General features: G+C 47.5%; 1 protein-coding gene across 4 annotated transcripts in view; it reads left to right on the forward strand.

The window, feature by feature from the left end:
* The window catches only part of NPFFR2 (neuropeptide FF receptor 2), a 38,392-nt gene extending 20,866 nt beyond the window's left edge, over positions 1–17,526 (forward strand). For all 4 annotated transcript variants that reach the window (XM_077301167.1, XM_077301168.1, XM_077301166.1 and 1 more), the window contains exons 2-4: positions 8,519–8,858; positions 11,112–11,211; positions 14,398–17,526. In XM_077301167.1, coding sequence (XP_077157282.1) covers positions 8,543–8,858; positions 11,112–11,211; positions 14,398–15,244 — 1,263 coding nt within the window. In that variant the 5' untranslated portion in view covers positions 8,519–8,542 and the 3' untranslated portion in view covers positions 15,245–17,526. The remainder of the gene's footprint in view (positions 1–8,518; positions 8,859–11,111; positions 11,212–14,397) is intronic.
* Positions 17,527–24,889: the final 7,363 nt, after the last annotated feature.

Below are 24,889 nucleotides of genomic sequence, written 5' to 3' on the forward strand. Positions count from 1 at the left end.
TGGACAGATCCTTCTCCTGGATGCTTGGGGCTGATCCTGAACTGAGCAGGGGGTGGGCCTAGATGGCCTCCATGGTCCCTTCCCACTCTAGGATTCTAGAAGTCTAGTTCAGCAGTGGGATGGGCTGCCTAAGGAGGTGGGGAGCTCCCCCTCACTGGCCGTCTCCAAGCAGCGGCTGGACAGATCCTTCTCCTGGATGCCTTTAGGCTGATCCTGTGTTGAGCGACTGGCTGGACTAGGTGGCCTGGATATGGCCCCTTCTCACTGTAGGATTCACCAGGGGTGAGTGCCAATCGTGTAATGTTCCCCCAGAACCCTCGTGGGTAGCTCTGGTGTCCATCTGTGGACCTTGTCATGTAAGGAGTCTCAAAGCAGCTCACAATCGCTTTCCCTTCCTCTCCCCACAGCAGGTTCTCATTGAGCTAGGTGGGGCCAAGTAAGAGATCAGGGACTGGCCCATGGTCACTCGGCTGCCTGCACATGGAGGGGCAGGGAATCAAATCCAGTTCTCCACATTAGAGGCTGTCGCTTTTAACCACTGCGTCGAGCTGGCTCTCAGTATATAGAACACGTTCCTCCTTATTATTTCCTGTCAGAGAGTTTATCCATCCTTTCAGCTACAGGAAAAAGCTAATAGGGTCATTAATATGGGGGAAATAACGCTAATGCTACAGGCACGCCTGGCTGCCTAGCAAAAAGGCAGAAGGATGAAAGGCCTGGGGAGTGGGAAAAGAAAACGGAGAAGAGAGCTGGCTGCCCAAAGGAGAATTTTTCTCAGTCACAATGCACTGCCCGTTGGGTGTGTGGCAAAAAATAGAGCTATTCAGAGGTAATAGCGCTAACTTGTTTTACCTCACATGGTGCTTCTAGTTAAAAAATAAGGTGTGTGTGTGTGTTGTTTTTTTAATGCTGCCTTATGTAGAACTGGATTTAGGAAACCGGAAGACCTTAGGGCTGCCAGTTTCCGGGTAATCTCGTGTTGCAACTGGTCTCCGGATGAATAAGGCCACTTCCGCCGGAGAAAATGGAAGCTTCAGAGGATGGACTCCGTGGGGTGGCCCGTCCGCATGCTCTACCCCATCAAAAGCTCCAGATATTTCCCAACCTGAAGCTAGCAACTCTAGAAGAATTGAATCTACAGCTGGTGCGGCCTAGTGGATGGGCCTGGCCAAGTTTTGCCATGAAACTCGTGGGGCGACCTCCACAGACGCCTAGTCCAACATCCTGTCTCCTTCTGGAGAGGTGTCAAGGGCAGACCAGAAATGGAGAATTTTGTGAGCAAGGGAGCAGACGATCTCTTCTGTATCTCTGTGTGGCAGAGTGGTTTAACTCCACTGTTGTGTCTGTAGACCTGCTGAGGACCGAGGTTGAGGTCCGAGGCAGGATGCTGGCTTACAACATACCACTGAATCTACAGATTTTACACCTGCCTTGGGGGAGAGGATAATGGTGAGAGCCTGCCCCCAAGCCTGGCATCTTCCATATGCAGCCAGCTGCGTGACCATGGGCTAGTCACAGTTCTCTTAGAGCTCTCCCTGCCCCTCCTACCTCACAGGCTGCCTCTTGTGGGGAGAGGAGGGGAAGGCAATTTGTAAACCACTTTGAGGTAATGAAAAGCAGGGAATAAAAAACAACTCTTCCTGTTCTGTAAAGAGAAATCACCATATTTTGTATATAAACAAGCCTTTGTTTCATGAAAGCACCTATTTTTAGAAAATGGGTGGGGCCTGTTTCTTAGTAAGACCTTGAAATGGAGGTGACTGAGTGCTATAGGCCTGTCCCGGTTGTGTTTCTGGCGTTGGGGGGATGGAAGGAAGAGAGCGGCATGGACCTACCCTGGCCCTGTTTCTGCAGGCTCCCTTTGGTGAAAAAGAACCCCAATTTTCACTACCCGAAGGGGTCCCAAAACAGCTTCCAAACACCCTTCCTTTCCTCACAACAGACACCCTGCAAGGGAGGTGAGAGCTGAGAACGCTCTGAGAGAACTGCTCTGCGAGGACAGATGTAACAGAACTGTGGGCGGCCCAAGATCCTCCAGCTGGCTGCATGTGGTGGAGGAGCGGGGAATCAAACCCAGTTCTCCAGATTGGAGTCTGCCACTCTTAACTACTACACCATGCTTCTCGCCTATCAAAGTCAGTGCCGTCTCCTCAGACCCGCCACAGCTCCCCCGGGTCTCCAGAAGAGGCCTTTTGTGTAAACTCCAACTGGATCCTTTCAACTACAGATGCCGGGGATTGAACCTGGGACCTTCTGCAGGCCAAGCAGTGGCTATTCCACCCTCCCTTCAAGGCTCATGAAATAGCTGAGGCAGACGTTCTTCTCCTTGTGGGGAGACACATGTGCAGCAAACATCCCTATTTCTCTGTGCTAAGTAACCCATGGGTTACTTTTGCCCCCACGCTGGCACGGCACGATTGGCAAGTGGACGGCTGGCTTCGTCTGAATAACAACAACTTCCCTGTTTGTTTACAGCTGCAGCTGCAGGCGAACCTCATGGCACGCTTGTCCTCCCTGGGGCCGCTTCCGGTGGCCTTGGGGCGGCTGCCGATTTGCAAGCCCCCATTGCTCACTTCTGTTGTCTGAAGAGGTAAATAAAATCCTTGAGCACCTGGTTGCTAAACAGTTGTGTCTGGAATTGGCACGACTGAACCGATTTGCAGTCTGCTGCTGAAAAAGGATCACAAAGGGCTGTCTAAAAGGGGGCCGTAGACGCCACGCGGAACATCCGTTTTCTCTCGGGGACTATCTTTGTCATCTGGAGATGAGCTGCGATACCCCAAGATCCCCCTGTCTCACCTGGACGTTGGCATCTCGACTCAGGAGGGTAGGAGGGGCTCTTCTCTAGATAGAATCATGGAGTTGGAAGGGACCTCCAGGGTCGTCTAGAAAAACTGCTTGAGAAAACCTGCTGTGGAGTTTCCAAGACAAGAGGCGGCCAGGGGTGGGTTGCCATTGGGCTTCCTCGGTGGAAAGTTTCTAGTCCATAAGGTGGCACTAGCTGGAAGCATCTAGGAGAGAGGATTTATGGATGGCTGATACATTGGACCGGCTGGCCCCTTTCTGCTGCTAGCGGGAGAAGAATAAACTGAAAGCAAGCAATGCTGTGCATCATCACCACTTCGTGAAATCTGTATAGCCGATGCAGGTTAAAGGACTCAACTTCGCAGAGCGGAATTTAAAAGCTCGTTGATAAGAGCAACACGTAACTTACTCACACCTTCAAATCCATCCCACACCTTCAAATCCATCCTGACAATGAATCCTGGCTGCCTTCCAAGGAGGGCAAATTCAATTTTGTTATCCGTTGGAGGTGTGCAGGTTGTGGCTTTAATTGGGCAGCTTGTATGTTAAGGCAGGGGTAGTCAACCTGTGGTCCTCCAGATGTTCATGGACTACAATTCCCATGAGCCCCTGCCAGCAAACGCTGGCAGGGGCTCATGGGAACTGTAGTCCATGGACATCTGGAGGACCACAGGTTGACTACCCCTGTGTTAAGGTATATTCTAGCCAACGCAGCAGCCAAACTGCAGACATGGGTATTGTTCAGCATTCTCTCAAGCCCCTCCTTACTTCACACGGAGCCTGCGAAGAACTTGGCAGCTGAATCATAAAAACAAATCAGCTTGTGCCACAAAAGGGCCTCTGCAGTGATTAGGTCCACGCCAGGCGCCACAAAACAGCACGGTGAGCCCTATCATCTGTCTACCATGGGCCTTTTAAAACCTGTAAATGACTCTCCTGGTGCTTTCTGATAACAAAGCCAGGTGCAGAATCGCCATCCAACCACAGAGAGAACCAATGTCCTTTGTAGGAGGAAGATAAACTCTGCTTCCACCCCTGGCTCCAGTGGGAGGGAGGAATACATCCCTTGCTCTCCCTAAACACTTCCCCGTCTAGTTTTTTCCCCCTTGGGTTGATCAACGCACAGGTTCCCGGAGCAGCAGAATTGAGTTAGGATGTTGTGTTTGAGCATCTGGACCGTGGATTATTTTTTGTTGTTGTTTTAGCTGGATCTGCCAGGAAACGACAATTGAGGTGGGGAAAACGACAATTGAGGTGGGGAAAACGACAATTGAGGTTTACAAAATTAGGCATGGGATAGAGAAGGCAGGGGAGAGAAGTCACTGCCCCTTTCTCACAACGCAAGAATTCGTGGGCACAAAGAAATGAATGAGCATTAAGCTTGGTGAAGACTCTGCCCTGGAGAACATGTCCTGGTCATTTGGAGATCAATTATAATAGCTAGAGCTCTCCAGGCAGCACCTGGAGGTTGGCAACCCTGCAGTGAAGCAAAACAGTAGATTTGCACCAGCAGAAAGTTGCCAGTTTAGTTCTTCAAATTAATTTCCCATCTCTCGGTGCTTCTGACGTCTCAGCGTTCTGGTCAGCAAGCTGTGAAATTCAACACGTCTCTCCCCCCCCCCGCCCCCCACTCCTTACTAAACTATAAGAATTCCTTGCAGGATTCCGTTCTGTTGCCAATTATGGTTCTTATTTTCAGCTTAATTAGCTAAATTCCAGCAAGCTGTTTGGAGATGTGTTGCCAGCCAGATGCAAAACAGTGCAATGGGGAGGGAGCAGCGGGAGGAGAAGAGAGGAGATGGACTCCAAACAAAGGCCGGGCCGCTTTATCAAATCGCAAAAAAAGTCTAAGGAGAAGGAGTTTCTTCTGTCTCAATAGAAGGGGGAGTGGAGGAGCTTGTCCATTAGGTTCAAGGCAACCCCGTTGTTCATTGGGACATTTCCAAGTGACTTCAGTGGCCAATCTGTCCCTGGCTGAACTGACATTGGAGAGGAGGTACCATTTGTGGAAACCTGCCAATCATGCCTCTTCTCCATTTTTATTGGAAGGGATTGAAATGGTTAATTCCTTTCCATTCAGGCTCTCCTAGCCCCTTTCTCCAAGCAGCAGCTCCACATGGGCAGGGAGCGTTCCTGAATTACACCCGAGTTCCAGACTGTACAACTCAGTTCCCCTAGAGACAATGGCTGCTTTGGAAAGTTGACTTTTTTGGGCATATACTTTGCTGAGGTCTTTCCCTGCCTTAACCCCACCCTCTGCAGACTCCTCCCCCAAGTCTCCAGGGGTTTCCCAGACTGGATCTGTTACTCCTAGGCAGCAGCAATCCAATCTGTCCTACATGTTTACATTTTAAGGTTCCTTGCTCAGAGGCTCTCAGCGTGGTGAACATGGACCTCTTCTCTGTTGTAGTAACCCCTGCTGCCTTGCCTGGAGATGATGGTCCTGGGTTCGGTTCCTAGCACCTCCACTGGAAAAGATCAGGTAGTAGCTGATGGTGAGAGACCTCAACCCGAGACCCCGCTAATCAGGTCTAGACCTGTATAGACCAATGCTGTGGTTTAGGACAGGGATACATGAGTTGAACTGAAATTAGGGGATGCCATGATATTCCTCTGGATGAAGCTACCATCCTTTGAGATGACACTCTGAAGCCCTTTCCCAATCTATGCTCACCTGATGAGGATAGGTGGCACCTTTCTTGAAATGATCTCATTGACAGCAACTTGATCCTGCTACTGACACCCTTAACACGATCGCATTTTCCCTAGTTGAAGGGTTTTTCTTGTAGCTGGTGCTAAGCTTGATGTAGTGGTTAGGAGCACTCACTTCTAATCTGGCGAGCCGGGCTGGATTCCGTGTTCCCCCACATGCAGCCAGCTAGGTGACCCTTTCCTTGACACAATACTGATAAAGCTGTTTTGACTGAGCAGCCTTACCCACCTCACCGGGTGTCTGTTGTGGGGAGAGGAAAGGGAAGGCGAATGTAAGCCACCTTGAGACTCCTCCGGGTAGAGGAAAGCAGCATATAAGAACCAACTCTTCTTCTTCAGTAATCTCAGGGCTCTCTCAGCCTCACCCACCTCACATGGTGTCTGTTGTGGGGAGAGGAAAGGGAAGGCGACTGTAAGCCACTTTGAGACTCCTTTGGATGGAGAAAAGCGGCATAGAAGAACCAACTCTTCTTCCTCTTCTTCTGTTTTTGTAGAATTTGGTAGCATTGATGCCTGTTTTTTTCCATGTCAGTTTTCCTCCATGATTTCTCTGTTCCTAGCAGCCCCGGAACAGCTTCATACAGAAAGTTCTGTTTTCGTACCATTTTGAAAGCCCACAAGAAGTTATAACATTCAAATACCTTTCTCTTAATTGGGAGTCCCTATTTAATCTGTCCCCTCCCTCCCCTACAAATACATACGGAGAGAGAGAGAGGGGGTCCCTTTTAAGCACCCGTTGATATTTAATATGTTCCTGTGGTTTTTTAATAATCTGCCTCTGTGAGACATGGTTTCATTTCTGTCAGAATGGTCTCACTTGATCATCCGAAGTTTTCTCAATCTAGACGGTACGACAGCCATTATGTCTGCATCTTTGTTACCTGGGTTTCAGCAATTTGTTTGGGAACACCGAACAGCAACAAATCTGCAGCAAGCCTTTTGGTGCTTTAAAAATAGGCTTGGAATTAATATCATTCTGTGCACACCTTCTGTTGGGAGGGCTTGTTGTTTGTATAGCTTCATTCTCTCTCCTGCACAAAAATCGAATTTGCTCTTGTATCAACTTCCATCCAAGCTTTGGAAACAAACAATCTCGTTCTTGCCTCTTTTACATCTTTGCTCTCTCTGCTTTGAAAGAAGCAAACAGAAAACTAACAGCTCTGTCACGTAACTGCGTCACCAAAAAAAGGCGAGATATGAATGTCGTCTTCTGCCAATCATTATGAATTTTTGTCCTGATGATCCCAGTCTGTTGGTTCCTTTTATATTGCTTGTGTACCTTTGAGGTCGAGCCTCTTGTGGCGCAGAGTGGTAAGGCAGTGACATGCTGTCTGAAGCTGTCTGTCCATGAAGCTGGGAGTTCAATCCCAGCAGCCGGCTCAAGGTCGACTCAGCCTTCCATCCTTCCGAGGTCAGTCAAATGAGTACCCAGCTTGCTGGGGGGTAAACAGTAATGACTGGGGAAGGCACTGGCAAACCACCCCGTATTGAGTCTGCCATGAAAACGCTGGAGGGCGTCACCCCAAGGGTCAGACATGACTCGGTGCTTGCACAGGGGATACCTTTACCTTTACTTACCTTTGAGGTCAGAATATATGAATTGGGGGGGGGGATTAGCTTGAAGAGGAGGAAATCGGACTGACGTTCAAGCATTCAGATGTCACAAAGGGGATATAAAATCTGTGCCCAGCGCGGCTACTAGCACCCTACCTGCTTCCAGAACACTTGGCCACAGTGATCCATGCAATGGTCACTTCCTGGTTAGACTTCTGTAACTCTCTCTACATGGGCCTACCCTTGGCTTTGACCCGGAAATTGCAGCTGGTACAAAATGTGGCTTTGAGGGTCCTCACTGGGACATATTGGAGGGCCCACATTCAGCCAGTACTCCGTCATCTGCACTGGTTACCAGTCTGTTACCGGATAAAGTTTAAGATGTTGGATTTAACCTTTAAGGCTATACATGACCTGGGTCCTATTTATCTGGGGGACCGCTTATCTGCTTATGCCCCCCACAGAGCATTAGTCTCTGTGGGTATGAATATTCTGGTTGTCCCGGGCCCCCAAGACGTTCACCTGGCGTCCACCAGGGGCAGGGCTTTTTTGACCCTGGCCCAAACCTTGTGGAATGTGCTCCTGGAAGAGCTAAGGGCCCTGTTGGAGTTGTCAACTTTCCGCAGGGCCTGCAAGGTGGAGCTCTTCCACCAGGCATACGGTTAAGGCCAGGGTGGCGATTCTGTGCTCCCCCACATGCAACCAGCTGGGTGACCTTGGGCTCACCACGGCTCTGATAAAACTTCTGACCGAGCAGGGATATTAGGATTCTCTCAGCCTCACCCACCTCACAGGGTTTCTGTTGTAGGGAGAGGAAAGGGAAGGCGAATGTAAGCCACTTTGAGCCTCCTTCGGGTAGAGAAAAGTGGCATATAAGAACCAACTCTTCTTCTTCTTCTTGAATAAATTCCCTGGTGTTTGTCAAGTTCTTTTAGAAAGTGGGTGGAGCCAGTGGGAGTTTTGCCCCGCAAGTCTTCTTATTGGTCGGTGCTGGCCTGCCTGCCCATGCAGTTTTTTACAAGTTGCTTCAGCAGCAGCTTCCACCACAGCACAAAGCTTTTGTTGTGCAGGGAATCTATATGTATATGTATCTATATGTTGTGCAGGGAACGTTTCAAAACAGCATGTTAAATGGCAAAAGCCACCTTGTTAAATGGAACTTCTGCCTGAAGTGTTGAGTTGTGCACAATTGTATTCTCTGACATTCAAAGTTGTGCCACTTGCTTACCCTCTTTCGCTCCATGCTGTCCAAATATTCAGGCATGCCATGACCTCACAGAAGCTCAGCCAATAAGAGAGAGTGTGAGTGAGTGAGTGAGTGAGAGAGAGAGAGAGAGGAGGTGCTTCCTGGGAGTCCAGCTGGCCACATGTGGCTTTGGGTCTGTTACACAATATGCGGTCTGGCACATAGTTCCCTCCAGTGACACCTTTTTATTTCTGTTGCCAGGAGCCATTTAACACGGATACAATCATGGACCTCAATCTGGCCACCAGCTCACCATCCCTGAGGAATTGCAGCAGGCAGAATCGCACCTGCAACATGGAGGGCAACGTCTCCTACGTGGATTTTTACCTCCACCAGACTCTTGTCGCCGTGATCTTCATTATCTCCTACCTCCTCATCTTCCTCCTGTGCATGATTGGCAACGGAGTGGTGTGCTTCATTGTGCTGCGGAGCAAGCACATGCGCACCGTCACCAACCTCTTCATCTTGAACCTTGCCGTCAGCGATCTGCTTGTGGGGATATTTTGCATGCCCACCACTTTGTTGGATAATATCATCTCCGGTAAGTATCATCTCTAGCCTTGGAGTTTGGAAGGGTGTCGTTTCTCCCAGATAAATCTGAGGGGGTCCACATGGATTTATTGGAGGCACCGAGACATTGCTGTTTCACAGGATCAGAATACAGCTTGCTGGATTCTTCATTGGGGTAGGGGAACTGTAGTAGGTGGCAGCATCCAGGAGATGTCTTTGCCTCTGTGCCTTGTTTGGTTTGGTGCTGTCTGAAAGATGATGCCAGGTGGACTTCTGGTCTCATGGAGCACAGCACCTCTTAAGTTCTTTCTTTATATCAATACGATGATGCCTACAGCAGAGAACATCTGCCACACAGAACTGCTTACAGGAGGACATAATGTGGTTTCTGTGATCTTATGAAACTAGAACACTTTATAGATTAAATGACTAGCTGTGGGGTGTCACGTTGGCTGAATTTTTCCTCCTTTAAAACAGCAGCACAGTTCCTGTAGAAATCAAATCTAGAGCAGATTATTGTGTCGCTACTGAACACAATATCTTGAGGTTCTTTCCCCCTTTTTCTATTTTTGGAGCCTAGAGGAACGTGAATCATTGCCAGTGCTGGGGAGACAGGACCATCTGTTCTTCTGGTGATGCTCAGTATTGTTGATGCTTGGGGGGGGGACAACAGTGGGAGGGCTTCTGTTGATGGCACCTGGGGTTTGGGGCTGTGGGTCATGCAGAGTGGTGGACTGGATGGACCATTGGCCTGATCCAACATGACACCTCTTATGTACTTATTGAAGCTCTGTATTCTTTTTTGTTTAGAGGGCCACAGAGGGAGGGCTTCTGGAGTTCTGGCCCCACTAGTGAATGACCTGATGGCACCTGGGTTTTGGTCATTGTCTGACACAAAATGTTGGACTGGTTGGGCTGATAGCCCTTGGCCTGAGCCAACGTGGCTTCTCTTATGTTCTTCCATTCTTGAATGAGTTCCCTTTCTACAGATGTGTACAGATAGATGGGCCATTAGTCAGATTAGAAGTGATGGGTCATTCATGTATGATCTAGTATTGTCTTTGTTTTTGACAGAGAGGCTGATTCTGTGAAGGTTCAAGGGGGTGGCAGGTGACAGTGGATGAGCGAGAGGGTTGTGGGTGTCCTGCACAGTGCAGGGGGTTGGACTAGATGACCCAGGAGGTCCCTTCCAATTCTGTTATTGTATGATTCTATGTATCTTGTGGGAAATGAAGAGGCAACAGGTGAGAGGATTGGATTCCTTCCTCCTTTCCATATTCCAACCTCAGCGGCTTTTCCCCAGTCTGTCTGGCTCTTCTGGAGCTAGGAGGGAGTATCTGAGTGACAGGAAACAGTGAAGCTCAGGTAGGAATAGTGAAAGATTCCGTTCTTTTGTCCTGTTCCTTTGCTTTTTATGTGAATGAAATTGCTGACTCTTTTCTGCCCTTCAAGGAGAGATCAACACACATAACTGCTGACCTTGAGTCTGCTTGCAGCATCAGGATAATGGAGCCCCCAGGACTGAGTAGAGACACAGGAGTCTTCTCTCAATACAAATGTTAAATTTCTTCCCACAAGCATTTCCCTCTGATCTAATAAATCAGTTATAGTTTGTTTTTGTACCACTGTATCCTGAGTCCTACACCCCCCTTCCACTTTCCACTTGGGAGGTGGAAAAGAAACCACACAAACAGTATTTTTCAGATTTAGGTATATTGAACTACAAAAATATTGATATTTTGTGATATCCCCAAATCCCAATATAGCTATTGTATTCGGAATGCAGAAATTTTTTGGCTCCATAAGTTCGAGGCATTTAAAGGGACCAAAATCCCTTTAAATGCCTCCTCCATTCATGGCTTGGAGTAAGCCTAAGGGCATTTAAAAGGATCCCAGTCCCTTTAAATTCCGCAACTCTGGCTATCTGGCAATCCTAAAAACTCACAAATATATTTGGGATTTTGATGGCTAGGCCATTTTAATAACTGGAAAAATAGCCCCAAAACATGGGTGAATTAACACCGGAAAAATACCAGTTAGGTGTATTTTGGGTATTTTTTCAGCTTGGATTAGCTGAATGCATACCACTAATTAAGGATTCAGGGTTTTTTCATGTCAACTTGAATCTGATGCAGGGATCTGACTCTCAAAAGCTTATACCCTCAAAACCTGGTTGGTCTCGAAGATACTACAGGACTGGAATCTGTCTTCTCTAGCTTTTACCACTGAGCAAACATCAGAGCAGTTTTTCTATCTTCAGCTCGTCCCTTTTCTGATTCTCCAGGGTGGCCCTTTGGGAATACGGTCTGCAAGATGAACGGGATGATCCAGGGAATCTCCGTCTCTGCTTCAGTCTTCACTCTGGTTGCCATTGCAGTGGACAGGTAAGGCTTTCTCAAAGCCAGGCAAATGGTGCGGAATACAATGCCGTCTTGTCTACTTCCAAGATGGCATTGGCTGCCATGTTTTTTGATGTCTGCCCTCATAGCTCTGTGCAGTTACGTCAAGAAGAAATCATTCGTCGCTGGAAAAAAAGTAAGTTTCATCTGAGAACTTGTGGCTCAGTACAAGAACACTCAAGTCAAGTCAGGTTCATTTATTAAGGCTGTCCTAGCATCTATCTGGGCCTCTTGTGGCGCAGGGTGGTAAAGCAGCAGCCAACTTGCTGTCTGAAGCTCTGACCATGAGGCTGGGAGTTTGATCCCAGCAGCCGGCTCAAGGTTGACTCAGCCTTCCATCCTTCCGAGGTCAGTAAAATGAGTACCCAGCTTGCTGGGGGGTAAACGGTAATGACTGGGGAAAGGAATGGCAAACCACCCTATATTGAGTCTGCCAAGAAAATGCTAGAGGGCGTCACCCCAAGGGCCAGACATGACTCGGTGCTTGCACAGGGAATACCTTTACCTGTACTTTTAGCATCTATCTAGGTCCATGGTAGAAGAAGAAGAAGAAGAAGAGTTGGTTCTTATATGCCGCTTTTCTCTACCCGAAGGAGGCTCAAAGCAGCTTACAGTCGCCTTCCCTTTCCTCTCCCCACAACAGACACCCTGTGGGGTGGGTGAGGCTGAGAGAGCCCTGATATCGCTGCTCGGTCAGAGCAGTTTTATTAGTGCCGTGGCGAGCCCAAGGTCACCCAGCTGGCTGCATGTGGGGGAGCGCAGAACCGAACCTGGCATGCCAGATTAGAAGTCCGCACTCCTAACCACTACACCAAATTTATGCCTCTGCTTGGCATGCAGAATGTCCCCGGTTCAATCCCCAGCATCTCCAGTTAAAAGGATTGGGCAGCAGGTGATGGGAAAAGCCTTAGCCTGAGACCCTGGAAAGCTGCTGCCAGTCTGAGTAGATAGTACTGACATTGATGGACCAAGGGATCATGTCATGCTTCCTGTGTCATCTCCTGTGAAAAGTATCAGGTGATGTGAAGGACGGACCGCTGACTGAGACTCTATAGAGCTGCTGTCACTCAGCCAATGGCCTGATTCAGGAGAAGGTGGCTTGGGGACCAGTAGTTATGGTGTCAGGGACCAAGGCACCTTCCTCATAGGACAAGGAAATGGAGACATTCTTTGTAGGAAAGAGTTCAGTGTTTATTGTGTCCAAGAGGGAGGCATCACGATAGCGAGTCTATTGCTAAGAATGACCGGCTTGACCAGTCCTAGGATACGTAGCACCAGTTAGAGCGCTAGTAGCTTGGCTTGGAAAAGATGGAAAAATGCCAGCTGAGCTCCTTTCGTGACCTGGGCCTCCATTGTAAGGAAGGAATCCAGAGTCACTCCCAGATTCCTGACAATCTGTGCAGTGGTAGGCTGCACCCTGTCAAGACTGGGAGAGCCAATCCTTATTTCTGAGAGAGAAGGTATAGATAATCTGTCTGGTGTTGTAAGCTGCTAGTGATGTTGATGATGTTATCCGTTCAGTTGTGTCCAACCCTCGGCAATTCTATAGGAAAGTTCTCGCCATACGTTTCTGCTTCTTTGAGTTGGTTCATGGTCATCCCTGTGTCGGCTTTGATCGTGTCAAGCCAGTGGATCCTTTGGTGACCACGTTTCCTTTTGCTGCTGACCATGCCGAGCATTAATGATCTTTCTAGTGAGTTTGATCGCAGGATGTGTCCAAAGGAAGTGAGCTTCAGCCATAATATCTTGCCTTGTAATGACATAGTTGGTAAAGGTAAAGATATCCCCTTGCAAACACTGAGTCATGTCTGACCCTTGGGGTGACGCCCTCCAGCGTTTTCATGGCAGACTCAATACGGGGTGGTTTGCCAGTGCCTTCTTCCCCAGTCATGACCGTTTACCCCCCAGCAAGCTGGGTACTCATTTTACCGACCTTGGAAGGATGGAAGGTTGAGTTAACCTTGAGCCGGCTGCTGGGATTGAACTCCCAGCCTCATGGGCAAAGCTTTCAGACAGCTGCCTTACCACTCTGCACCACAAGAGGCTCTTAGTTGGTTTGCTCCTAACTTGGTAACTTTGGCTGTTAATACACCATTTTAAATCAGTACTCTGTTCTTTGTATTCTGAAAGACACTTCCATTCCCTTAGTATGAGGAAATTTCTATCTGCCAAAATCGGAACAATACGCTTATTCCATTTCAGGCTATGAGTTTTTCCCTTATCTGACTTTAGACTACGTGGTCCGGAATACCTCTGGGACAATATCGTCTTGTCTTGTGTCATTATAAGCTGTTCAGATTGTGTCAGTTCATGTGCTATGTTGCCAAATTGAATTTGCTGTACTTTAAAAAAGGCTGTTGCACATAAATATGCATGAAATTGCCTTATACTGAATCAGACTGTTAGTCTGTCAAAATCATTATTATCTGCACAGACTGGCAATGGCTCAAATGTCTTTCATATCACCTGGTTCTTTTAGCTGGAGATGCTAGGCCTTGAACCTGAGACCTTCTGCATGCCAAGCAGATGCTCTACCACTGAGCCAAAGCCCCTTCCCAGGGTTTCAGGATGACGTCTTTCACATCACCTGCTTCTGGGTCCTTTAACTGGGACTTGAACCGTGAACCTTCTACCTGCCAAGCAGAGTCTCTGCCAGTGAGCCATGGTCCCAGATCAAGGTCTTTCCCATCATCTACTATCTGGTCCTTTTAACAGGAGATGCCAGAGATTGAACCTGGGACTTTCTGCAAACAGAGTCTTTGCCACTGAGCCATGACCGTTCCCACAAAGAGATTGCATTCATATTTGATGGTCATACCCAGAAGACCGTACAGTATGAGGTGATGGATATTGAGTGGTGGGACCAGTGGTATGGGGTCTGCAATATCCAGAAAAGTTAGCAGAGTGTTTAGAATGGTGGGGTTTGTGGATGGGAAGGACTTCAATGGGATTTTATGCCACAGAATCTACCTTGCAACATAGCCATTTTCTAAACTAAAGTTTAGAACTAAAGTTCTGTTGTCTGGAGATAAGTTGCAATCCCAGGAGGTCTCCGGCCACCAGCTGGAGGTTGTCAGTTCTACTTGAGCAAATTTCTTCCCAAGAGTCTGCCTTATGCCTATTAATCCACTCAAGATGAACAGTTACCTGTGCCTTCTCTCTTCATGACAGGTTCCGTTCCATCGTTTACCCGTTCAAGCAAAAGCTCACCATATCGACAGCCATTGTGATCATCGTGGTCATCTGGGTGTTGGCAGTGGCCATCATGTGCCCATCTGCAGTGATGCTGAAGGTGGAGAAGGAGGATCATTTCAGGGTGATCCTGGGGGAGGGCAACAAAACCGGCCCGATCTACTGGTGCCGGGAGGACTGGCCCAACCAGGATATGAGAAAGATCTACACGACAGTGCTCTTTGCCAACATCTACCTGGCTCCCCTTTCTCTCATTGTCATCATGTACGCTCGGATCGGGATCACCCTCTTCACCACGGCGGTCCCCAGTTCCGGGAAGCAGGGCCAAGAGCGTCACTCCGTTTACAGGAAGAAGCAGAAGGTCATCAAGATGCTTGTCATCGTGGCATTGCTGTTCATCCTCTCGTGGCTGCCTTTGTGGACCTTGGCGATGCTTTCGGACTATGCCGACCTGACCGAAGAGCAGTTGCAGGTCATCAACATATACGTCTACCCATTCGCTCACTGGTTGGCGTTCTTTAACAGCAGCGTCAACCCCATCATCTACGGGTTCTTCAATGAGAACTTCCGGAGGGGGTTCCAGGCAGCCTTCAGATTCCAGCTTTGCTCGGGGGACTCGATGCCCCGGGAGATCTATTCCCAGCGGGGGCAAAGCAACGCCATTTTACCAGCCGCTGTTCCCCAACAAACGCCCCAGCATCTTATGTCTGCGGCTGTGGGAAGGCTACCTCAGAAAGGGAACTGGATGGACAAGACACAAGTCCTGATGCTGGAGGACATCGAAAAGGCTGGAAACAACAATGGGATTAAGCAAGACTTGCTGTAAACTACCTCATCCCATTAGTTTGGGGCCCCAGACTGACCATCGTCTCGCTACTCACGCCTTGCCTGGCAACCATGACAGCTCTTTTCGGACTTTGCTGCATGTCCCTTTTGTATAATGCTTGGTTGTTTAGCAGCTATAAGACAGTCTGTTCCTGAATCAGGAGAGATGCGGTTGCAGTTAAGAAAGTGTTTGGACTTTGTTCTCTATGGCAGCTTCAAAGTCCTGCATTCAGGGAGGCCCTGGATCCTAGTTGGAGACAGTTGATCCCCAAAAATTTATAATGTAAATAATTTTAAGAAGATTGAACAACCTGTTGAAAGGCATGTTTCACTGGGACAATAATGACTTTTGAGATTTGGAGAAAAGCACCTGACCCCACATGAGAAACAAAAAGTTCTGAGTGCCCTATATTTGGCCCTAGTCTAGAGGAGAAATCTTTGACTTTAATTATTTTTAAAAGGTGCTTCTGCCCTTAGAAATAAATGATATTCATAGGAATTTTTTCATTGTGTGAATTCCAGGAATGGTCACCTGGTCTGAAATTCAGCCATGCTCTGGAGTGATAAGTAACCAAAATGTGGCCACACAGTAGGAAGGTTAAACAAAAAAGAAGAGTATGTGTAAGGCACAAAATGTAAATATTTTTTTTTTCATTGAAATTCGTCTGGAGAACTCCTTTTTAAAAATCACTTACATTGAGCTGCAGGTAGGCATGCATATAAACACTCTCGAAAGATGAAAACAATATTTACTGACAATTGTTTGGAAACTAAGACTTGAAGAGGATTCTCTCTCCCTAGACAACCAGTTTTGTTTGCATTGAAGCCAAAGCAATTCGATTACAATAGCAAAATTTTGTATTAACACTTTTTGCCTTGCACAAACTCATCTGTTTTATTTAATGTTCCTGACAAAGACAGGTGCCCAAATGCTGAATGACATGGTTTAGAACCTCTTTGTTTAATCCGTTAACACAGTTGTGTGTCTATGATGGAGTACATGTTTTATTTGTTGACATCCTAGAGCAGGTGTCCCCTGCCTTCTTGAACCTGCTGGCAGCTTTGGAATTCTGACACAGGATGGGGAGGAGGAGCCAACCACAAAATGGCTGCCACAGGAGCTGGAGAAAACCACAAAATGGCTGCCGCAAGAGCTGGAGGAAAGCAGAAATGGTCAGGGAGCGAGGTTATGCACAACACTGATACTAACTTCAACCTTTCAGGAAAAAGCTCTGCTTAACTGGATGCCTGGTTACAGGTACATCCTGTTTTAAGATGTTTCCTTTCCCATAAAAACTTACCTTGAGTCATGCAGTGGTCCTTCTACTGAGCTGGCAGCTGCTATCTAAACTAATTTTTTTCTCTGAACAGCCAATCAGATCTCCTCATTGATTTGAGGCCTGTGTTGGCTCCCTTAGCTCACACCCAGCACAATAGTTTAAAACAGATCAATCGCAGACATCTCTGGTTACTGGACCATCCCAGATTTTACAATTGGACATTAGCAGTGAGGCTTTTGCAAGCTTTTTTCGTGGAGGAAATCTTGTCACCCCGCCATGACCTATCTGTCAATTTTGACACAGATGGAGAACTGGAGTGGGTGGCTGCTGAACAGCTACAGATCTTCCTGGATGACACTTTGGCCCTTGACCCATTCCAATCCAGCTTATAGCCTGGCCATAGGATGGAGATGGCTCTGATCAACCTCACAGATAATCTCATAGGGGAGGGGAAGGCCCTCTGCAGAGTTCTTCTACCCCACCGCCCCAATCTAGCGGCCGTTGTATTCCTGAATGCAACGGGCTTGGCCCCTAGTTACTTATGAAGCCCTAAAGAGCCTGGGACTTTCATATCTGCAGGACTGACTCTCCCCCTAAGTCACCCAAAGAAGATTAAGATCTAGTGAGCAGAATTTGCTTAAGATCCCTTGTCCCAAAGACATCAAACTAGCCTCAACCAGGGCCAGGGCTTTTTTGGCCCTGGCCCCAGCCTGGTAGAACCACCTAACCAGTGAGATCAGGGCCCTGCAAGGCCTAGGACAATTCCACAGGGCCCACAAAACAGAGCTATTCCGGAACCTTCTCGGAATTCTGGCCTCCCTGCTCAAAACGGCAGCCCAATGACTGCAAACCTATGTCTGTACTGCCCCGCCCACCATATATGAGAGGATGCTTTTGAAATCAGCGGGTTCTAATGTGCATTTCGATGTTACGATCTTCATGACGGTTGTATTATTTATTGCTATGACATATGTCGTTACTCGCCCTGATCCTCCGTGGGAGAGCGAGCTATAAATAAAATTTTATTATTATTGTTACTGCTATCATTACTGGTCCATTGAAAACCCTGCTGGGCAAAAATCCTGGCCTACTTGGGAGGAGCCGGGAAGGGTGACCATGGATACCAACGGGCCGATGGGCACTGTGTGGTGGGCCTCTGTCTTAGATGACCAACCTGTTTTTGAAATAGCACCCAGTGGTATTCAGTAAATGAAATGTGTTTGCTTATACCTCATCACTTGATGGTTTCCTAATGCCATAGCTTCTATGGTAAAAACGTATAGACTGAATATTTTGGGGGCTTCTTAGGTGCTACTGGACTCAAATCAGGAATAAGTGCAGTCTAGGGTCAGATTTGCATTGGGTGTAGCAAGCACGTGGAAGAAGACTAAGCAAGAACTCTCCTCCTGTGGCCATTTTGGACTTCTTTTCTTTGGCTGGACATCCAGGGCTGCAGGAGAAAGGCTGGGGCCCTCATTCCAACTGGGCTTAGAATCAGAATCACACCACTGGAAGAGAACACTAACGGCCACCCAGTCCAGCCCCCACCCCACCTTCTTGGGGACTTAAAAATCGCTCCCTCCTGACAGATGTTCATCCAATCTCCTCCTCCTCAAATATTCCAGTGAAGGAGCCTCCACCACCCTCTGAGGCAGCATCTTCCATCTACAAACCTCCCTTGCCATCAGTTAATGCTTTCTAATGTTTGAGCAGACCCTCCTTTCCTGTAATGTCTATAGTTAAACATCAGCTCTCCCAGCATCCTTTGCCCTCCTCTTCTCCAAGCTACACATCCCCAACCCTCTCAACTTCTCCTTGCAAGGCATGGATTCCAACCTCTCTGCCGTCGTAGTTGTCCTTCCCCGAACATGGTCCAAGTTGTCAATATTTGAAAAGGTGTATGCTGCTCTCCCGAGAGCCGCTTCAGGGGGCTTGCCACTAAGCCGAGAAACGAAACTGAAGATGCCGTACAAGCAAGCCAGGGGACAGTTGAGGAGCAAAAGCCCCAACTTTCAGTGGCCTAATATGAGAACCGGAAAATCATCCTTAGTATAAAAGAAGACTATTTGGTGAGAAAGCCAGTTTGGTGTAGTGGTTACACCAAACTTCTAATCTGGCAAGTCAGGTTGGATTCTGCACTCCCCCACATGCAGCCAGCTGGGTGGCCTTGGGCTCGCCATGGTGCTGATAAAGCCTCTTCTTCTCCTTCTCCTTCTTCTCCTCCTTCCTCTCCTCCTTCCTCTTCTTCTTCCTCTTCTCCTTCTTCCTTCTTTCTCCTTCCTTCTTTCTTCTTCCTTCTTCTTCTCCTTCTCCTTCTTCAACTCCTTCACCTTCTCCTTCTTCTCCTCCTTCCTCTCCTCCTTCCTCTTCTCCTTCCTCTTCTCCTTCTCCTTCTTCCTCTTTCTTCTTTCTTCTTCCTTCTTTCTTCTTCTTCTCAGCTGAGAAAAGCAAAGCCCCTTCATTAAAAAGCCATTTGTGGGGCAAAATGTGTGTCAGGGTAGGAGGTACCATGAGTCACTGCTCCCTTCTGCAGATTTGAGCTGTGACTCATGAACGTGCATGCCCCAGAACTGAGCAGTAACTCACGAAAGACCATCTCCTATCATGAATTTTGTTAGTCTTAAGTATTCACGACACATTAAACGATTCAAAAATTCCAAAGTAGGTAGGATCCTAGTTTCAAGCTATTACACTGTGGCACAGCTCATAATCCATGAGCATTTTTCTAAGTAATTTCGTGAATCATTCATTGTGCCGTCACTGTGGTTGCCCATTGCAACTGGGGGGAAATGCATTATTTCAGTGAAGAAAGCTAGGTGGGAGGAAAAAGAAAAGAAGGCAACAACAACACAAGGACACAAGGAGAAACTAGACGAGAGAACTCCAATTGAACCAGCTAGCTTTTGTCAGTCAGTCAGTCAGTAACCTTTTATTGGCATTAAAAAAGTGTAAAGCATATAGAAATAGGGCTTAAGAATACAACGAGATGATAAAATAAGCCATGGGGGTTACATAACCGAACAGATCTTAAAATGATAAAATGAGCTATAAAATACGGAATACAAAATAGGGAGCATGTTATAAAAGCATCTTAGTTAAGACTCTAGCAACTATAATGGTCACCTCTGGATCCCTATCAAAGAGCAGGAATTGCAAGATCATAGACTTACTTACAGAAGGCTTGTTTTCCAGCAAGGCAACAAAATTGTCATCCCGATATCTCTCATATAAAGTGCAGTCTAACAAAATGTGTGAGATAGAGTCAGGGCAGCCAGAACCGCATGGGCAGAGTGCTAGCTTTTGAAATTTCCCCTCTTCTCTAACCAGGACTTACTTAGCTTGTCTACCATCTTCAGTCCTTCAGCACCCATCAGACTATTACAGACTGCTCACAGGAAAATCTGTAGGACCAGCACTACTTTGCTCTAATCTTCCACAAGTCTCAAAAGGTCTGTTTGAATGTCCCTTAAGCCCTTTTTGCTTATAATTGCGGTGCTGTCTTTTATTTTTAAGTGTTAGCCTGTCTTGCTATAGTGTCTCTCTGGGATGAAGTTCTACTGAAAATTAAATTCAATACCCTCACATTTCAGTTTTGAAATTCAGTTGCGTGCCGATTGTTTACATGAATGTTACCACCAAACCATGCCAGTGATTTTTTCTTTTTCAGACTCAGAAGGAACAATCAATGTCCCAAGAAGATGTGGTGTGCATAGACAGCTTCAAGAGGGGGTTGGATAAATATATGGAGCATGGGTCTATTAGCCACATGGCTAATACATGGTATGCATGGTATACAAGAGCCTCTTGTGGCGCAGAGTGGTAAGGCAGCAGACATGCAGTCTGAAGCTCTGCCCATGAGGCTGGGAGTTCAATCCCAGCAGCCGCCTCAAGGTTGACTCAGCCTTCCATCCTTCCGAGGTCGGTAAAATGAGGACCCAGCTTGCTGGGGGGTAAACGGTAATGACTGGGGAAGGCACTGGCAAACCACCCCATATTGAGTTTTCCATGAAAACGCTAGACAGCGTCACCCCAAGGGTCAGACATGACCCGGTGCTTGCACAGCGGATACCTTTACCTTTATACATGGAGTACTGTTGGGGGCAGTGATCCCCTGTCTTCTTGGCTCTTTGGGGGCCACAGTGTGTGTGTGTGGGGGGGCTTCTGGAGTTCTGGCTTTGCTGCTGAATCTCTCAATGGCACCTGGGTTTTGGCCACCGTAGGACAAGGAGTTTTGGACTGGATGGGCCATTGGCCTGATCCAACATGGGGTTTCTTATATTCTTAGTGATGCTTTGTATTCTTGGTGCTTGGGGGGCAATGGTGGGAGGGCATCTGGAGTTCTGACCCCACTGGTGGACTTCCTGAGGGCACCTGGGTTTTGGCCACTATGTGACAAAGAATGTTTGAATGGATGAGCCATTGGCCTGATCCAGCATGGGCCCTCTTATGTTCTTAGTGATGCTCTGTATTCTTGGCACTTGGGGGCAACACTGGGAGGGCTTCTGGAGTTGTGACCCTGCTGGTGGACCTCCTGAGAGCCCCTTGGTTTTGGCCACTGTGTAACACAGAGTGTTGGCCTGGATGGGCCACTGGCCTGTTCCAACATGGTCCCTCTTAAGTTCTAGTCCAATACCGAGTTATTCTACTCCTATTTAACGAAGTCATCTTTCCGTTTGCAGTAGAAGCTCTCAAGTCTGCAGACTTAGTTGTCAGCTTCTCTCGGAAAGGAAGCTTCTGCCTCCACACTCCACAGTCTGACTTCAGGGGCATTCAATGGACCATGTCCCCATTATCAGTAGCCTGGGAGGTCACCTTTCTTCGGAGCCTACATTCATGCTAGTCAGCCGCCAACAAAATGGCTCATTTGCAATGCCCCGGCTTCTGCCCAGCTAATTGCCTCTGCTGGTCAGTTCCATCAGCCTTGGGCTGCTTGCACCAGCATGCAAGGAGGATTTTCAAAGCTCTCAGGGGGGGGGGCTTTTTCGTATCGATTCAGGAGTCTGCTTCCCCCTTATTTTTGTCGCTCTGAAGCGATGCTTTTGAATGCATCCATCCTTTTGAGATTCTGCTTTAAAGGGTAGTTTGAAAAACAAGAGGGGCACCTTTCATGTGTGGTGTGGATGTTGTCTTTGTAAAGAAACCGGTTGGAAAAAAAGATCAGACGTCCAGCTACTGACAGAGCCGATGGCCCCAATCCCTGGCTCACAAATCCCATGCACAGTTCAGGTCTGCCCACCTCAAAAAGGAGCTGCCAAAGAGACCCCAAAGAGCAATTGGAATGATCAAAGAGTTGGAGCGCTTGAAAACCAAACTGTTCACAGCTTTTCAGTTTAGGCAAAAAGGCAACTGAGCATTCAGTTACCCCCACCCCCACCCCCTTATGCTTATGTTCAACAACTTTTTAATTTGCAAATCCAGCCGTATAAAGGAGGAGAATGGGGAGGGAACAACTCTTTTCTCCCCTGCTATTATTATGGTGGTTGTTATGAATTGTCACAGTGAGATATTTGACTGGCAGATGGCGTTTTGCATTTTGAGATCTCGCCAAACTCTTTGAAATTGCAGATGTATCTTTTGCGGGACTCCTGTTATCCCAAGCAAGTCTGTCTTCTGGAGCTCAGCTGGTGTTATTTGTTCATTGTACAGAATTTCCAGGTGTGTCTCAGAATTTCTAGGCAGTACTCTAAGGGCTCCAATGACAATTGACACAATGGGAAACTTCTCCCAGAGGCACTCCATCTCTATGCATGAGTTGGTATTTGGTGATCTTCGCCTGTTCTTTCTTTTCTATTCTGCTGTCTCCTGGGATTGCAGTGTCAATAACCCAAACCCTATTTCTCTTCCCCCCCCCTCCAGTTGTGATATCTGGGGTGTTAAGGATCCAGGTGTTTATCTATTTGCAAATGGAAGTCCCAAAACATCTTTGTTTCGTCCATCTTCATGATTTTGTCTAGTTTGTGCTCCCACGAATTTCTGGCTGATGGAAAGCCATACGTCTGGCAAACCTTCCGATACAACAGAGTTGCAACTCTCTTGTGACGATCTTCACAGTTGGTTTGAGCTGTTTTACTGCAGGCACTGACCGTGTCGATGATTTCTTCATCCTTCATCTTGCCAAGCCAACCTTTGCTGTTCTCACTGGTCTTTTGAATTTTGGCTTTCTTACTCTTTATTTCAAGCACCTGCTCTTGTGCAGCTAGAATGAGCCCCTCTGTTTCTTTCTTCGTCTCCCTTTTGGAGCTGTTTCCCATTATTTTGACTGTCAACATTGTTCTCTCTGCCTGTCAGATATCGCCCACACAAGTGTGTTTTTGTTTCCAGTTGTCAAAGTGAGTTTTGACTTCCATCTTTTTTGTCATCTTTGTGGGTTTCTGTGAACTTGACTAAGACTGCCTTGGATCTTTCAACTAGACGCTTCTCATTGCTTTTCTTGGAGTAGTCATTCTGTGCTCATATTTCTTCTTCAACCAAGCATGTATATGAAGCTGCCTTCTACTGAATCTGGCCCTTGGCACATCAAGGTCAGTATGGTCTACCCACATTGGCAAGGGGGTCTTCAGGCTCTCCACCAGATGTCTTTCACAGCACCTACCATCTGAGACCTTATAAGTGGAGATGCCGGGGATTGAACCTGGGACCTTCTGCATGCAAAGCCACAGTCACAGTCCTTGCTTGCTTAACTTTCAGCAGCCCTATTTCACCTAATTTTCTTGGTAAATAGAGAGGATCAACATCACTTCTAGGATGCAGTGAGTGACGCGTCATCATTATATTGGGAATTTTGCTATCTATTGCTACTTGTGTGCCTTAGAGCTGGGACTGCCCACAAGTCAATTGCCCTTTTATTGTTATTATATTGCTGCTGTTGGTCTTCCTTTCTCAGAGGGTCTCAGGTTGAATCACTGATCTTCAGATAACAGATCTCAGTTTCCTTGGGGGGAAATGGCTGCCCTGTTGAGGTTTGTTTCCTTTCCAAATCCCACCCACCGAATCTCTACCCCCAAACAGCCAGGGATTTCCCAACCCAGAGCTGATAATCATACTGAGTTGCCAACCTCCAGGTGGAGACTGGAAGCTTTGGAAATTACGGCTGATCTCCAGATAAAGGTTATGAGTTTTCTGGATGAAACAGTACCTCTGGCGGGAGGTTTTATGAATTCACATCTCTTCGGGCTTCCTTTCTGCCCCAAACTGCACTCTTGCCATGCTCCACCCTAAAGCGCCAGAAATTTCCCATCTGGGGCAGAAAATGTCCTGGTCCTCAGGGGTAGTCAACCTGTGGTCCTCCAGATCTCCATGGACTACAATTCCCTTGAGAATTGTAGTCCATGAACATCCGGAGGACCACAGGTTGACTACCCCTGGTGTAGGGGTTAAGAGTGGCATCCTCTAATCTGGAGCCTCCACATGTAGCCAGCTGGATGACCTTGGGCCAGTCCCAGTTCTCCCTCAACCTTGCCTCCCTTACAAGGTGCGTCTTATGGGGAGACAAAGGGAATGTGTGATTGTACAGTACAGAAAAACAAGGTGAGAAACCGACCTTTCTTCCGAAAAGCCGTGGATCCGACCCGGCATTCTGTTTCCACTTTTGTGTCAGGCAGTGATGAGACCAAACGAAACCCTTCTGTTGATAAAACGGGAGACTGCTGAGGTGAACCGGGGACCTTGAGAAACGGCTAATGTGACGCACAAAAACGCAGCTATTTTGGAACAAACGGATTTGATTCAAAGAAGGATAATAGATCTGGAGTAAGGCTGAGGGCTAATCAATAGGGACACAGGCCCATTAAGAGCAATAATAACTTGTGGCAGAAAGCTCTGCCGGGCAAAAGGACCATGAAACGAGCTGCTTAATGAGAGCGTGGACACGAGAGGAAAAGAGGCAGCCTGAGCTGCTTTTCTCAAATAACACATCTCGATACCCAAGCAGCAGAGACTCCTTTGCGCAATGAAAGGTGGGGCAGAAAAATTGATAGAATCACAGAATCATAGAATCATAGAATCATAGAGTGGGAAGGGGCCATTCAGGCCATCTAGTCTAACCCCCTGCTCAACGCAGGATCAGCCCTAAGCATCCTAAAGCATCCAAGAAAAGTGAGTATCCAACCTTTGCTTGAAGACGGCCAGTGAGGGGAACCTTTGCAATAAGTCAGTGTGGCCAGAGAGGATTCTAAATCATCACCTCTTACTCATTTTTGCCCACCTCTTCTGCTTTCTATTGGTAACATAAATATCTTAAAGGGTCCTTTTGTATTCTCTTTTGAATTGCGGGTTGTGGCTTCAGTGCATTGAGACGGCTGCTGTGATGCTCCTGGTTTGCATTGTTGTGTTGGTAGATCCACAGAAGAATATAGGGGGATGGGACT

The sequence above is a fragment of the Paroedura picta genome, chromosome 10 (assembly GCF_049243985.1).
Source record: "Paroedura picta isolate Pp20150507F chromosome 10, Ppicta_v3.0, whole genome shotgun sequence".
NCBI lineage: Eukaryota > Metazoa > Chordata > Lepidosauria > Squamata > Gekkonidae > Paroedura > Paroedura picta.